The sequence below is a fragment of the Chiloscyllium punctatum genome, chromosome 27 (assembly GCF_047496795.1).
Source record: "Chiloscyllium punctatum isolate Juve2018m chromosome 27, sChiPun1.3, whole genome shotgun sequence".
NCBI classification, from domain to species: Eukaryota; Metazoa; Chordata; class Chondrichthyes; order Orectolobiformes; family Hemiscylliidae; genus Chiloscyllium; species Chiloscyllium punctatum.
In genome coordinates this window covers 11,509,400-11,523,338 of record NC_092765.1, presented here as the reverse complement: position 1 = coordinate 11,523,338, position 13,939 = coordinate 11,509,400, and the positions used below count along the sequence as shown (strand labels likewise).

At 40.9% G+C, this 13,939-nt stretch overlaps 1 protein-coding gene across 1 annotated transcript in view; it reads left to right on the top strand.

Moving 5' to 3' along the window:
* LOC140453414 (protein phosphatase EYA3-like) overlaps nt 1-1,455 on the top strand; it is a 75,241-nt gene extending 73,786 nt beyond the window's left edge. The window contains exon 19 of the mRNA XM_072548065.1: nt 412-1,455. Coding sequence (XP_072404166.1) covers nt 412-492 — 81 coding nt within the window. The 3' untranslated portion in view covers nt 493-1,455. The remainder of the gene's footprint in view (nt 1-411) is intronic.
* Nucleotides 1,456-13,939: the final 12,484 nt, after the last annotated feature.

Genomic DNA, 13,939 nt, shown 5'->3' with positions numbered 1-13,939 from the left:
ATCTGAAGACTGACTGTCTGAGCTTTGCAATCCTAAATTAAATTGAAACAAAAACAGAAATTGCTGGAGAAATTCATTCGGTCTGGCAGTGTTCCAAACGTGGATCGCTGGGCTCAACGTTAACTCTGTTTCTGTTTCCACAGATGCTGCCAGACCTACTGGATTTCTGCAATTTGTTTTTGTTACACATTTCCAGCATCTGTAGTTCTTTGTTTTATTACACAGGTTGAGTTTCCAGTTTTACAGAATGTGTTTGGCCAATTTTCACGTAATTTTGCTCTGCGCTTTAATCCATTCTCAGAGTGGACTTTTTTCTATTTGTAATATTTGATCCAAAAAATTTTCTAAAATTGTTTGAGCTAGGGTTTACCTGTTGCACATACGTAATAACATGCATACTCTTAATTTCAGCACAACATGCCATTTTGGAGAATATTGGATAATGGTGATCTGATGTCATTGTATCAAGCTCTGGAATTGGACTATCTGTGAGCAACTGGAAAGGAACGAGCTAAGCTATTACAACAGATGCCTTACATACTGTTTGAAAATGGACCACTAGTTTTATTCATTGTAATTCTTGTTTAACCATGGCCAAACCAGTTAGGACTGTGGGTAGTCGAACTACGTGAGCAATCTGCTTGTTTAATGTCAGGTATTAACTTAAAAGCAAATATGTACAAATATACACATCTGCAGGAACACTAGGAAGTTAAACTACTGCCCTTTTGTGTAAAAGAGAAATTATATCTGAAATCTCTGGCATTAATATTGAGGCTTTATGTAAAACATTTTTTGGAAACTCCGCTGTATAAATGTTCCTGAATATACATATGTCAGCATTGCCTACACCATCAACCCTAGTCCAACAATGTGTTACACTGGGAGGTTCAGCTGAAAAATGCATTGGTACTTGATAAGTATAAATAGAAGTTTTATCTTTTTGTTTCAAATGGACCATGATTTCAGTTGGGGGTCTTTTTAATTGTAATTTTCTGTAGTTTGTTTTTAATAAACACCCTTGGTTGAAGATAATTCTGAATGTTCTCGTGGTGATGGAGGGCCTTTTCAGTACCAGATGGAGCCTCCTCAAACATAGTCATGATCCTTTCCAGTTTAACACGACTTGATGGTCAGAGAGGAAGACAATATGCTGATCTCAGTATTGCATTATCTCCTCTTATTCTGTCCCTCAGAAATTAAGTCAGTTCTTTCTAATTTTTCTTGCATCAGCAACAGAATCACTATATTAGTGATTTTCTGTTGTGACCAACTCCACTTAATTGTTTTTTCAGGAATATTTTTACAATATTTAGAAGTGGACTTTGCTATTACTCTTTTTATAGCCAAACAACGTGTAGAAAATATCTGGTTTGAGCAATTTGGATATTTAAGATGCTGGTAATAATGTGTATTAGTTCATCTCTGAATGAATAAAGAGACAAAGAAAAACTATAGTTGGCTGTGCCTACTACTCTCATGACACGTTTACAAATTATTTATTCCAACTGTAGAATGCAATTGAAGTTTTTGAAAATGAATTGTCTATCTGTCCAATTCAATGTGTGTTCTGTGCATTTCACTTTTCCAAGTAAATGCAACACAAGTTGAGGATAAATCAGGTCATGTTAAATACCATAAATATTATGTGTGAAGTTGCAATGCTGCCCTTTTTCAGGAAGAGAATTGCATATCTTGGGACTACTCCTGAGATGAGTGATCCATATTCTGCAGCCTAAGTTCAATGCATGCAGTGGGACCAAACCAGAACCTTTATGGATAACTGTAGAAAAACTGTAAGATTTATATATGTGTATTTTAATAAGATTTACTGCAAGTTTGGGTTTTTTGAATTAAAGATATGTTTACCCCTGTGTGTTTGGAGTTAACCATTAGCTTTTAAAACTACAATGGCCAAAAATCCAAATGAGAGAAGTTATCCAAAGTTCCTGGGAACTACCCAAGGGGTTTAGGGGGAAAACTATCCAGACTGACTTACATTTTTACTGTGTGCTGTGACGTTGTTTGAAAGAAGATCATGTTCCAAAGTGCTGAGAAATGTTTGATGGAGAAACATCTGCAAAGCAGCATTCCTTAAAAGGAGTTTTAAAGCATTGAAAATTTTTTATGACAAGTTATCATTCATCCCAGACCACAATGTTGCTATACAGTCAGTGGAAATGAAATGAGGTTGAGCTTTTGTAGTTAAAAAGAGAAGGAATTAAGGCTGCAACAGTGATAGCTTCTCTCCAGTCCTATACTAAGTCAGGAGCTTCATAATAATTGAGACCTATTTAGAATTCCATCAGTTGAGTTAAGATTTGAATTGCTTCAAGTCCATTAGAGTATTAAAAAAAACTCTTCCCCTTGGAAATGAGCTGGAATGGGTCTTTGCACTAGGTAGAGCACTAGATGTTCTTAGAACTGCAAAATGCAATGTAGAGAGGTATCTTGATTTACAAGGCTATTGTTTCTGTTCAATTTATAGAGTGCTTGAGTTATTTCTAATGTGTTTAAACGAAAACTTTGAATCACTGTTACATGGGAATAGTGTTATTATTTCTTGTTTATGTTTGTTTCAGTTAATAAACTTTTTGTTTTATTCCTAGAACAAAGACTGCAACAGTGCGTGCTTATATTTTAGTAAAAGATTATTTTGGTGCCAAAACAAAATTATGATCTATCCAGTCAGGTTACTTTTGGGGATCTAACTTTTCTGTTACTAACATCAAATAAGGTTTCCCCATAACGACTGGGGCTATTAGTTCATCATTACTCAGGTCTCATTGTCTTGGATATTTGGTTTAGGAACTGTGAAGTGGTTTGAGAAGTAAAGCAGTTATATTGTAGGCAAGTTTATTGCATGATATTTGAAGGTAGCTCTGAAGATTGCTAAGAGTTTTTTTTATGTGAAGGTGACGGTGTTGGACTAGGGTAGACAAAGTTAAAAATCTCACGACACCAAGTTATAGTCCAACAGGTTTATTTGCAATCAGTAGCTTTCAGAGCGTCACTCCATCAGGTAGCCATGGAGCAGGATCATAAGACAGAATTTTTAGCAACTAAAGCGATATATTGAACAAACGTAGATTGCTATTAAACATTTAATCTTTTTGAATGGGTTGCAGGTTTCAGTTCATTAATATTTATATCCCAGAACTACTTTTAAGTCACATTCTTTAGAAAATGTAATAAAAATAAGTGACACCTCAACTCAGACAATGCATTAAAATGTGTGAGGTTAGAGTCTGTCTGTATCCCAGTCTTGAGTCCAACTGGTTCTATTTCCAAAGTAGGAATTTATGAAATGTTACATGGATTGAACACCTGTATGCTTTTTGAGCAAAAACAGAATGTGTTTGCAAATGCAAATTCACCCCAAAGACATTGGGTGTGAGATAGTGTATGTTTGCTGTGAGAGTGCTTGGTAGAGTGTGTGAGACGGAGTATAAACCTGTGAGAGGGTGGAGGGGTGTGTGTGAGAGACAGTGTAGTGTAATAGGGTCGCCTGTAGTGTGACATGAATCCAAGGTTGAGGCCAGAGTTTTCTTGGCAGTGTAAGATGTAAGTTATTTTGAATCTTTTGACTAAGATTAAGATGAGGTATTTAGTAGATAAATGAATGGTTGAAGTAACAGCAGAATATCACAAGGATTAAATACTTCAACTTGTCATGATTCATTAGGGCAGTGCACTGGAAATCAAGCCTTGCAATTTTTTTGCAGTTGTCATAAAAGTTGAAGATTTTAAAATTTACAAGTTCTCTCATTTACCTGATTTTCAGATCCAGGTTGCTAGAAAATGCAAACCAGAATTCTGTATTTAATAAAACTCATTATTTATTACAATTAGACTACCAACAAGTAAACAGTTATAAACTATTAGCATACAATAGCACAAATTAAAACTTTAATCCTATTAAAAACTCCTGACCCGCATGGACAAACAAATGGTGAATTGTGGGTAGACTGAAACTGGGAGGCAGTTCAGTTGCTTCTGCTCATGGGTTAGTCATAGAGATATACAGCATGGAAACAGACTCTTCAGTCCAACCTGTCCATGCCGACCAGATATCCGAAATCAATCTACTCCCACCTGCCAGCACCCGGCCCATATCCCTCCAAACCCTTCCTATTCATATACCCATCCAAATGCCTCTTAAATGTTGCAATTGTACCATCCTCCACCACTTCCTCTGGCAGCTCATTCCATACATGTACCACCCTCTGTGTGAAACTGTTGCCCCATAGGTCTCTTTTATATCTTTCTCCACTGACCCTAAACCTTTGCCCTCTAGTTCTGGACTCCCCCACCGCAGGAAAAAGACTTTGCCTATTTACCCTATCCACGTCCCTCACAATTTTGTAAACCTCTATAAGGTCATCCCTCAGCCTCCGATGCTCCAGGGAAAACAGCCCTAGTCTGTTCAGCCTCTCCCTATAGCTCAAATCCTCCAACCCTGGCAACATCCTTGTAAATCTTTCAAAATCTTTCAAAGAACTTTCAAGTTTCACAACATCTTTCTGATAGGAAGGAGATCAGAATTGCACGCAGTTTTCCAACAGTGGCCTAACCAATGTCCTGTACGGCCGAAACAGGAACTCCCAACTCCTGTATTCCATACTCTGACCAATAAAGGAAAGCATACCAAACGCTGCCTTCACTATCATAACCACTTATGACTTCACTTTCAAGGAGCTATGAACTTCACTCCAAGGTCTCTTTGTTCAGCAGCACTCCCTAGGACCTTACCTTTAAGTGTATAAGTCCAGCTTTCCCAAAATGCAGCACCTCGCATTTATCAGAATTAAACTCCATCTGCCACTTCTCAGCCCATTGGCCCATCTAGTCAAAATCCTGTTGTAATCTGAGGTAACCCTCTTTGCTGTCCACTACACCTCCAATTTTGGTGTCCTCTGCAAATTTACTAATTGTACCTCTTGTGTTCACATCCAAATCATTTATGTAAATGACAAACCGTAGAGGACCCAGCACCGATCCTTGTGGCACTCCACTGATTACAGGCCTCCAGTCTGAAAAACAACCCTCCACCTCCACCCTTTGTCTACTACCTTTGAGCTAGTACTGTATCCAAATGGCTAGTTCTCCCTGTATTCCATGAGATCTAACCTTGCTAATCAGTCTCCCATGGGGAACCTTGTCGAACACCTTACTGAAGTCCATATAGATCACATCTACCGCTCTGTCCTCATCAATCTTTGTTACTTCCTCAAAAAACTCAATCAAGTTTGTGAGACGTACTTTCCCACGCAAAACCATGTTGACTATCCTGAATCAGTCCTTGCCTTTCCAAATACCTGTACATCCTGTCCCTCAGGATTCCCTCCAACAACTTGCCCACCACCAACGTCAGGCTCACTGGCTTGTCCTTACCACCCTTACACAGTGGCACCACATTAGCCAACCTCCAGTCTTCTGGCACCTCACCTGTGACTATCGATGATACAAATATCTCAGTAAGAAGCCCAGCAATCACTTCTCTAGCTTCCCACAGAGTTCTCGGGTACACCTGATCAGGTCCTGGGGACTTATCCACCTTTTAACCGTTTCAAGACATCCAGCACTTCCTCCTCTGTAATATGGACATTTTGCAAGATGTAATCCCTATAGTTTATATCTTGCATATCCTTTTCCACAGTAAATACTGATGCAAAATACTCATTTAGTATCTTCCCCCATTTTCTGCAGCTCCACACAATGGCCACCTTGCTGATCTTTGAGGGGCCCTATTCTCTCCCTAGTTACCCTTTTGTCCTTAATGTATTTGTAAAAACTCTTTGGATTCTCCTTAATTCCATTTGCCAAAGCTATCTCATGTCCCCTTTTTGCCCTCCTGATTTCCCTCTTATGTATACTCCTAATGCCTTTATACTCTTCTAAGGATTCACTCGATCTATCCTATCTATACCTTACATATGCTTCCTTCTTTTTCTTAACCAAACCCTCAATTTCTCTAGTCATCCAGCATTCCCTATACCTACCAGCCTTCCCTTTCACCCTGACAGGAATATACTTTCTCTGGATTCTCGTTATCTCGTTTCTGAAGGCTTCCCATTTTCCAGCTGTCCCTTTACCTGCGAACATCTGCCCCCAATCAGCTTTCAAAAGTTCTTGTCTAATACCGTCAAAACTGGCCTTTCTCCAATTTAGAACTTCAACTTTTAGATCTGGTCTATCGTTTTCCATCATTATTTTAAATCTAATAGAATTATGATCGCTGACCCCCAATGTGCTCCCCCCACTGACACCTCCAGCAACTGCCCTGCCTTATTTCCCAAGGGTAGGTCAAGTTTTGCACCTTCTCTGGCAGGTACATCCACAAACTGAATCAGAAAATTGTCTTGTACACAATTAACAAATTCCTCTCCATCTAAACCCTTAGACTGGGACTGCCATAGTGTTATGTTTGGAAAGTTAAAATCCTCTACCATAAACACCCTATTTTTCTTACAGATAGTTGAGATCTCCTTACAAATTTGTTTCTCAATTTCCCTCTGACTATTAGGGGGTCTATAATACAATCCCAATAAGGTGATCATCCCTTTCTTATTTCTCAGTTCCACCCAAATAACTTCCCCGGATGTATTTCCGGGAATATCCTCCCTCAGCACAGCTGTAATGCTGAAATGATTTTAATGCTGGTCGATGTTTTTCAGTTGTCTGACTTCCAGTGCTTTCACCAGTTTGTAGGAGACACCGGGTGACTGATTTACTTATTAAAAGTCTCTGACTTAGGAGTTAAAAGTCACAGCTTACAATAACTGCTGAAAAGGGGACTGTTTACTTCAACTTTAAAGTGGGTTTTGACCACAGAACAGACAGTTTTTGTGTTGGTGGCAATCAAAGCATTTCTCAGTCCCAAGCTGCTCAGTTATCTGAGAACCAGTCACACTGTTGGCAGACACAAGGCTTTTATCATCAATAACAGCAATTTGATTTGGTATCTCCACTCTTATTACAATGAACCATGTCCATTTCTGGATGTAGGTTTGCTCACTGAGCTGGAAGGTTCATTTTCAGACATTTTGCCCATAGCTGTTAGCGAGTTTTGAGAAGATTTGTAGCACGAGAATTCCTAGAAGCATGGCATTCCAATCGGAACTCTATCAACAAACACATTGACTTGGATCTCATTTACCACCCCCTGAGAAAAAGTACAGGAAATGACATCACCATAGGAAATGTCACCACTGGAAATGACATCACCAGCCCAAGGAAACCCAAACATATAAACAGAAAGCAGGCTACACTACCAGTGCTTCATTCGGAGGCTCACTGAAGATATTGCCTAGTATGGTGACAAAATGTCTGAAACTGAACCTTCCAGCTCAGCAAGCAAACCTACATCCATAAATGGGCACGCTTCATTGTAATAAGAGTGGACATACCAAATCAAATTGCTGGAAGTTAAATGGGAGACCAACTGGAGAAACAGTCTGAGGAGTTTGGAAAATAATAGGTACTAAAATAGTAGAAGGGGTAGAAACAGAACATGCTTTCTGAGAATATACAAAAAGGGAGAAAGAGTACAGTATGGCGGATTTGTGGAACAGTCCACCTGACCAGCACATCTGGAGAGGAGACCAAATAGGGTGCAATGGATGCAGTAACTGGTGGGGATGCAGGTAAATTTCTGATGGATGTGGAAGGATCCTTTGGGGTTGTGGTCCATCAAGTCGTACTTCCATCTGAGTATTGTAATGTGATTTTACAAGTGACTCATGAAATTTCAATGGCAGGTAATTTGCAGATTAAGAAAACAGGCGAAAATATTAAGACATTTTTATTGATCAGGATTACATAAATTGCCTTGCTTTTTGCCAGACATGCTATGTATTGTGTCGTGCAGAAACCCAAACTTTCAATTAAACCTGGAAAAAGTGAGGATTGCAGATGCTAGAGATCAGAGTCGAGAATGCGTTGCTGGGAAAGCACAGCAGGTCGGGCAGCATCCGCAAAGCAGGAGAATCGACATTTCGGGCATAAGCCCTTCATCAGGAATGAGGCTTGTGGGCTGGGTGCTGAGAGATAAATGGGAGGGGGGAGTATGAGGAGTTCCTTCTTCAGGCGTTGGGTGGTAACTGTTTGGCAGTGGAGGTGGCCTAGGACCTACATGTCCTTGATGGAGTGGGAGTGGGAGGGGGAGTTGAAATGTTCAGCCACGGGGCGGTGAGGTTGGTGGGTGCGGATGTCCCAGAGATGTTCTCTGGAATGATCTGCAAGGTGTCCTGTCTTCCCGATATAGAGGAGACCACACCAGGTGCAACGGATGCAGTAGATGACAACAGTGGAGGTACAGGTAATTTCTGATGGATGTGGAAAGATCCCTTAGGGCTTTAGACAGAGGTGAGGGGAGTGGTATGGGCAGAGGTTTTGCATCTCCTGTGGTGGTAGGGAAAAGTGCCAGGAGTGGAGTGTGAACTGGTGGAGGTGCGTGGACCTGATAAGAGAATCACAGAGGGAATGGACTGTCCAGAATGCTGAAAGGATTGGGGAGGGAAATATATTTTTGGTGGTGGGGTCTGTTTGGAGGTGGCAGAAATGGTGGAAGATGATGCGATTTATGTGGAGATTGGTGGGATGGAAGGTGAGGTCGGGGGGAGGGTTCTGTCTTTGTGTATGGAGGAGTGGGGTTCAAGGGCAGTGGTGCATGAAGTGGAGGAGATGCATTGGAGGGCATCGTCATCCACGTGGGAAGGTAAGTTGCGATCTTGGAAGGAGGCCATTTGGTATGTTCTCGGGTTGAATTGGTCATCCTGGAACAGGTGTGGTGGAAGTAGAGGAATTGGGAATAAGAGGTACATTTTTACAGAGGTAGGGTGGGAGGAGGTGTACTCTAGGTAGCTGTGGGAGTCGGTGAACTTGTAGTAGGTGTCTGTGGTTAGTCGGTCGCCGGAGATGGAGTTGGAGAGGTCCAGGAAGGGGGAGGGAGCTGTCCGAGATGGTCCAGGTGAATTTGAGGTTGAGGTGGAAGGTGTTGGTAAAGTTTATGAACTGTTCAACCTCCTCATGGGAGTACAAGGTGGCGCCGATACAGTCATCGATGTAGCGGAGGAACAGGTCGGGGATGGTGCCAGTGTAACTGCAGAAGATGGACTGTTCCACATACCCGACAAATAGGAAGGCATAGCTGAGTCCCATGCGGGTGCCCATGGCTACCCCTTTGGTTTGGAGGAAGTGGGAGGATTGGAAGGAGAAGTTGTTGAGGGTGAGGACCAGTTCAGCCAGGCAGATGAGGGTGTCAGTGGAAAGGTACTGGTTGAGATGGCATGAGAGGAAGAAACGGAGGGCTTGGACACCTTCATCATGGCAGATTGATGTGTACAGGGACTGGATATCCACAGTAAAGATGAGGCATTGGGGGCCAGGGAAGTGAAAATCTTGGAGGAGATGAAGGGCGTGGGTGGTGTCCAGTTCCTGGACTAAGTGGGATAGGATGGTGTCAAGGTAGGAAGAGATGAGTTTGGTGAGTCAACCAGGGCAGTCAGGTTTGTGAATCTTAGGAAGGTGGTTGAATTGGGCAGTGTGGGGTTCACGGACAATGAAATTGGAGGCTGTGGATGGGAGATCCCTAGTGGTGATGAGGTTGTGGATGGTCTGGAAGATGATTATTTGGTGATGGGAGGTGAGGTCATGATTAAGGGGGCAGTAGGAGCAGGTGTCTGCGAGTTGGCGCCTGGCTTCAGCAGTGTAGAGGTCAGTGCGCCACACTACTACTGCGCCCCGCCCCGCCCCCCCCCCCCCCCCCACCCCCTTGTTTGCGGGTTTGATGGTGAGGTTGGGGTTGGAGTGGAGGGCTGCGTATTCTGAGGGCGTGAGGTTGGAGTGGGTGAAGGGGGTAGACAGGTTGAGGAGGTCGATGTCACAGTGGCAGTTTGAAATGAAGGGTGAGGCCTTTACTGAGGACTAAGCATTCATTCTCAGTGAAGGGGAGGTCTGGGGGAATGGTGAACGCACGACAGGGCTGGCAGCTAGGACCTGGATTGGAGCTGGAGACGTAGACAATTCCTTGAGTGGGTGTGATTATAGGGTCAGGAGTGACGTCACCAATGGAAGTGATGCTCACAGAGGGGGCAGACGGGCTTATAGCAGTGTCCACAGGGGAGGAAGTGACATCACGAGTGAAGCGGGCAACATTTTGGTTATCACTGGTGGCGGAAGTGATGTCGGTGATAGAGCCTTCCATGTCCAGGTGAGTGATGTCTTTAGGGGCGAAAGTGGCTGCTGCAGCAGCAACTGTGGGGTTGGAAGTGACATGCAAGGTAGGTATCATGTCTGTGCTGGGGCAGGGGGATGAATCTAGCAGTCGGGGTAACAGCAGTCTTCCTGGCAGTTGTGGAGTTTGTTGAGTGGACAGCGATTGCGGAGGTGGTATGGTCGGCAGTGGCTGCAGGCCATGCAGCAGGGGCGGAAGTGACATCATCGTTCACCCCGGCAGTCATGGAAGGAGCAGCCGCGTGGCTAATAGTGTCTGGGCAGTTCCAGAGACCAGGAGAAAGTTCTGGAAGGTTCGAGGAAACCCATGTACTGAGGGAAATACATGAAAGTTTGTTTAACTTGCGTTCTTCCAAATCCAGTACCAGCAGAAATGAAGAACCATTTAGCAGGGTCTAAATAGGTTGTATAAAACTCCAACCTAAAACCAGGAATGAGAACCATTGTCATTTCATGACTGTAATGAGTCAATGTTTCCTCTAGATTTCCTGAAGCAAAGCATTTAGTAAGAAATACTGTAAAAGCTGTAGTGGAATTTTTTTTTTTATTTACTGAAATGCAGGTTATCCATAGAAATACAATCGGACCTGGGTTAAAATTTTATGTCTCAGTTTGAAGAATTAATAACTAGTTTTGGAATCAAACAATTTATATCATCTGCTTATTACCTACAATCTCAAGCTGTGCCAAAAGATGGTCATGATGCTAGGGCTGGTGTTGGACTGGTATGGACAAACTTAAAAATCACATAACCTGATGTGTGATTTTTAACTTTGAAAAGATGGTATCAGATTTTGAAACCTATGTTTACATTTGAATGATTGAGAGGAAAGAATTCCTTTGTTAAAATGTGCTATTAGGGATGTTCCTAATGAGTTCACAGGATTTAGTCCTTTTGACATATGGACATGAGGTAAGAGGCCCATTAAATAAAATTAATAAACAAAATTCAGAAAAATCTAACTCTTTCAATCTAAGTCTTAAAGAGAAATTGATGAATGTTTGCAAGTTGACTAGAAGACATGTGAAAGAACCCAACAAATAATGAAAACTAAAGCAGACAAAAAGTCCAAAATTATAACTTTTGTTGCAGAAAGTAAGGTATTACTATTGTTGCCAGACTCTGGGAAATCATTAAAAGCAAGGTTCACTGGACCTTAACAAATTGAGAAGAAACTCAATAATGTAAATTATTTAGGCGAAAGTGAGGACTGCAGATGCTGCAGAGTTGAGAGTGTGGTGCTGGAGAATTTTTATGAAAGGCTTTTGCCCAGAATGTCAAATCTCCTGCACCTTGGATGCTGTCTGACCTGCTGTGCTTTTCTAGCACCACACTCTTGAATGTAAATTATGTAGTGAGCACACAAAACAGAAGAAAGAGCCAACAAATGTGTCATGTTAACGTGCTGAAAAGATATTATGATAGGGATGATGGTCAGGAGAAAAGTGTACTTACATTAGTGAAGGAAGTAAGAAATGAAATAGAAATACCAGAACAATCGGAGAATTAAATCTTAAAGGGAAATTTCAAAAGTTAACACTCCAACAATAAGAATGAAAAACCCAGAGATGCTTAAAAGGGTGGAGATTATAATGACTTATCTTCCAGAAAATTATTAAAGTGACTAACAAAGTTCCGTACAGAAATATAAATCAATCAATCGAGGAAGATTGATTCATTCTTTAATGTGGAGGATACGTTACCTATAAAGCAACACCAATATAGTCTTGGTGTGAGGAGATTTGCTCAGGTGGGATAAGACATTAAAGAATGGAGTCAAAGTATCTGGAACTCATAATGAAACCAAAGTTGGAAAGGTTACAAAGGTATTGTATTATCATAAAGTCAGCATGGCAATGAAAATGGGCTCATATCCTATATCAAGACTGGAGGATTGTATAAACAGAGTGGACATGCACAGCTGGTCAAAGAAGTTGACTTTCTAAAGTCAAATTGACAAATCTATTAACGAACCAATCTAAAGAAATATTGGCTTTTGTGACATCGGATGGACTTTGTTAGTGCAAAAACATGCCATTTGGAATGAAAAGTGCACCAACAATGTTTCAATACTTGACCAATAAAGTAATTAAAGGATTTAACTGTACTGTTTATATCAAGAATTTGGTTTTGCATTCTGACCCAAATTTATAAACAAACCAGAGAAAAGCATTTACAGAGCAACCTTGGTTATCCGAACCTTGATTATCCGAATTTCGGATTATCTGAACAAGATCTCAAGGTCCCGATGCTTGGGTAAACTGTGACAACAACAACGGCTGAGACCTGAGGGCATAAAAATCTCCTGCTCCATCTTACATTGTATCACTTGAAGTATGATACTCTATTTGAAACAAGATCCTCTGTTGTAAAATAATAGCCTGCAACAGTAGTAGACTTGCCAACTTTAAGGGCATTTAAATGGTCATTGGATAGACATATGGATGCTAATGGAATAGTGTAGGTTAGATGGGCTTCAGATTGGTTTCACAGATTGGCACAACATCGAGGGCCGAAGGGCCTGTACTGCACCGTAATGTTCCATGTTCTATTAAATAAAAGCTTAAATAAGAGAACTTACCAAGCGAGAGAAGCCGTATTTGGGGTTGTGGTGTGCTTATCGCAAGGGGAACGCATGACACCACTGGCCACCGGGGGAACTGCAATCTGGTCTCAGGGGAACTGCAACCTGGTCTCACACCCACACCTCACGGCTCATCAGATCAGTTATCCGAACATTTGATTATCTGAACAAAATACTACCTGCTCATGATGTTCCAATAATCATTGTTCTGTACATCATTTGACATAATTGTTCAATCGAGTGCTATAAGTCAAGTTGGTTATAAATTTGGGTCAGAATGCAAAAGCCAAGTCTCAGGTAACTTACTTGGGCCATATTGTGGGGCAAATATCACTAAAAGAAGTAAAAGTACAGGCTATTTTCCCTAAGACCAAACATTTTATTTTAAATTATATTAGCATGAGTGGATTGTATTGCATATTTGTTCTGAACATTATTGTTGATGGTGCACCTTTAAATAAACTTGTCAAAAAAAAGCAAAACATTTGAATGAATGTAACAATTCAAATTGTCTTTACGAAGTTGAAAGCTCTACTTACAACAGCATCAGTGTCAGCTGTGCCAAATTATGCAAAACAAATTAAACTAGCTTTTGATGCCAGGAATATTGATAAGGAGCTGCTTCGCTGTAAAATGATGCAGTGAGAATTGAACGACCTGTCAGTTATTTTCAAAAACAAACTGAACACAAATGAACAGAAATATTTGACTGTGGATAAAGAAACATTAAGTTTTACATTAGTTCTACATTATCTTAAAGTTTACATTGGTAACAATATGGAAGAAACTTCCATTTATACAGCCCACAATCCTTTGACCTTCTCAGAAAGGGGAATGTCATGAGTTATTGCGAGCGCACATAACAAAGTCTGTGTAATGTATAAAAATGATTACTGTCCAACTCATTGTATATTTAATTCCAACATCTTATTATTGTTGGAATGTTATAGAATTAGTGGTCAGAACACTTTAATACCTCTTTTGGATCCATTTTAATTCTTCTTTGGGAAAGGTGTGATGAAACTGTGTGATTTATATATAATCTATATGCATTTTAGTATCATTTATTGCAAGTCTGGGTTTGTCTGTGTGTTTGGAGTGAACAATTAGCTTTTTAA